The 2,038-nt window shown below is 63.0% G+C and overlaps 1 protein-coding gene across 1 annotated transcript in view; it reads right to left on the bottom strand.

The window, feature by feature from the left end:
• The window catches only part of DNAJA3 (DnaJ (Hsp40) homolog, subfamily A, member 3), a 13,965-nt gene extending 12,568 nt beyond the window's left edge, over positions 1 to 1,397 (bottom strand). The window contains exon 1 of the mRNA XM_009881966.1: positions 1,352 to 1,397. Within this exon, the coding sequence (XP_009880268.1) occupies positions 1,352 to 1,397 (46 nt within the window). The remainder of the gene's footprint in view (positions 1 to 1,351) is intronic.
• Positions 1,398 to 2,038: the final 641 nt, after the last annotated feature.

The following is a 2,038-nucleotide window of genomic DNA, read 5'->3' as shown; positions in this document are numbered from 1 at the left end:
CCCCGTGGCAGCAGGGAATCGGGCCCCGGTAGGGCACAGCTGGTGGAGGCAGCTGGCCCCCAGTTCGTGCTGCCTGTTGTCCCAGCTCGGTTTGGTACCTTGCCTGTGCCCAGCCCTCCCCGGGCAGCCCCAGTTTGCCGGTGCCAGCCGGGGAAGCGTGCACTCCGAGGGTGAAATGCTGGGCTCCGCTCCTGCCACCCCGCTTCCGCGGGCAAAGAGGAAGCGCTGGGGCTCCGCAGGACGGTGCCGAGCTCTGTCACCCTGCTTGTGAGCTGCAGAGCTTGGCACCGCCGAGGCCGGGCAAGTCTGGTGGGTCCCATTGGGTGGCATGGAGCCAGGTGGTACCCAGCTCTGGCTAACGAGGTCCTCGTTGTTTGCCACAAATAACCAGCCCCAGCTGTGTTGAGTATCATGATCCATCTGGGCTTGTGAAGAGATACTGGGTCAGGGGTGGGTTGTGCCAGGTGGGCCATATCAGGGAGCGTTATCAGGACATCTAGCCCTTCCGGGGGCTCCCCGAGCCACACACACACTCGGCATCTCTGCAGCACCGTGGCTGTGAGCGAGGCTGCTGCTGCTCTGCCACGGTGGAGGTGGGTGGTGGGATCCTGCTCCTGGCCTGGGGGGCGGAGGGGAGCTGGCATAGCTAGAGCAGGGTCCCTGCTGGGGACAATCCCACCCGGGGAAGGGACAGCATGGACCAGCTGCGTGGCGCAGGCTGCTCTGGTTGCCAGTCATGCCGGGGTGGCATGTAGGTGTGGGAAGTCAGTACCCTTTGGCATCGACTGTGTGACTAGAAGAGGAGGGCGTGGGCTGGGCGAGTGATGCTGCTCAAAATCTTTCCATCTTGCTGTCTTGGAAAAGATTTTGGAGACCCCTAGGGCCACCAAAATGTTCATCTCCCAGCCCTTGGATGTCAGCGCTCTCCTTCCCTGTACCTTCCCGGCCAAGCTGTCCTGCACTCATGTGCCTCTGCAGACCCAGCAAGCACCCAAAACATCCCCCTGAGCTTAAACTGTAGGAGGGGATGTGGTGGTCTCTGCCTGGCCTCAAGCGTCTCAGCCTCAGTGCATCTGCAGAGCAGGTGGCAGGTCACCGAAATCTCAGCCGGCCGAGCATTTGGCAGCGAACTTCAGGGTGCAGCAGAGCTGCTGCCCACAGCTGGGCCAGGGAGCACCAGCGTCTGTCTAGTGTGAGTGCTGGGACGCCTGGCCGTGCGGGGTTATGGCATCCTCCGGGCAGGGGCGTCCCCGCCCTGGTGTCCTGTGGTGGGGCAGCTCTGCGGGACGCTGAGGGACAGCGTGCCCTCACCCTGGTGCGCGGGGAAGTGTCTGCCTCCGGCAGCCCTTACCGGGCTCGGCACACAGGAGGTGGCTTTTCCGAAAGGCATTTCCCATCCAGGCGTGAAACGTGTTCCCGGGAAGCAAGGCCACATCACCCAGCTTTGCGGGGGAGGAGGTGGGAGATGGATCTCTCCTCTCAGAGTCCATCTCAGATGTCACAGCAGGAAACGCTGTTTGTATCCCTGGCCCAGCAGAGCGGCTTGTTTAGGGAGGTGAAGGCAGACACTTGACCCGGCCAGATCAGGAAGCACAGTGTAAACACGAAGGATCAGATCTGAGTTGCTTCCCTGCTTCAGGCGGCGTCTGCAGGGCTCTGCTGGCAGAGGCGCCCTGAAAGCTCATGGTTTCTTTTAGGGATGTAGCCAGGATGGTACCATATGCTTTACCGGCCGCCCTGGCACGCTGCGGGAAGGATTGCTTCCCTGCGGGCTCCTGCCTGCTTGCGGGAATGTTGCGAGGCTGGGACGGACCAGCTCAGCGGTCCCTCTGCGAAACCTCGCTGCGGGGGTCCTGTGTGTACCCCGGGATGCTGGGGGCCAGATGTGGCGAGTGACCTCCCCTTCACCGAGGGACCAGTGCAGGGTGACGGGGCGCAGATTGCAGGACCCTTCCTCCTGGGTCTTGGTCATCCTCCTGACCTGTTCCCCATCCCCGCTGCAGTTCCCGGCCCTCCTGCTGGGTGCGGGGAGAAGAGC

Source organism: Charadrius vociferus, unplaced genomic scaffold (assembly GCF_000708025.1).
Source record: "Charadrius vociferus isolate BGI_N301 unplaced genomic scaffold, ASM70802v2 scaffold593, whole genome shotgun sequence".
NCBI classification, from domain to species: domain Eukaryota; kingdom Metazoa; phylum Chordata; class Aves; order Charadriiformes; family Charadriidae; genus Charadrius; species Charadrius vociferus.
The sequence above is the reverse complement of the archived record's forward strand: the minus strand, read 5'-3'. Positions and strand labels throughout refer to the sequence as shown.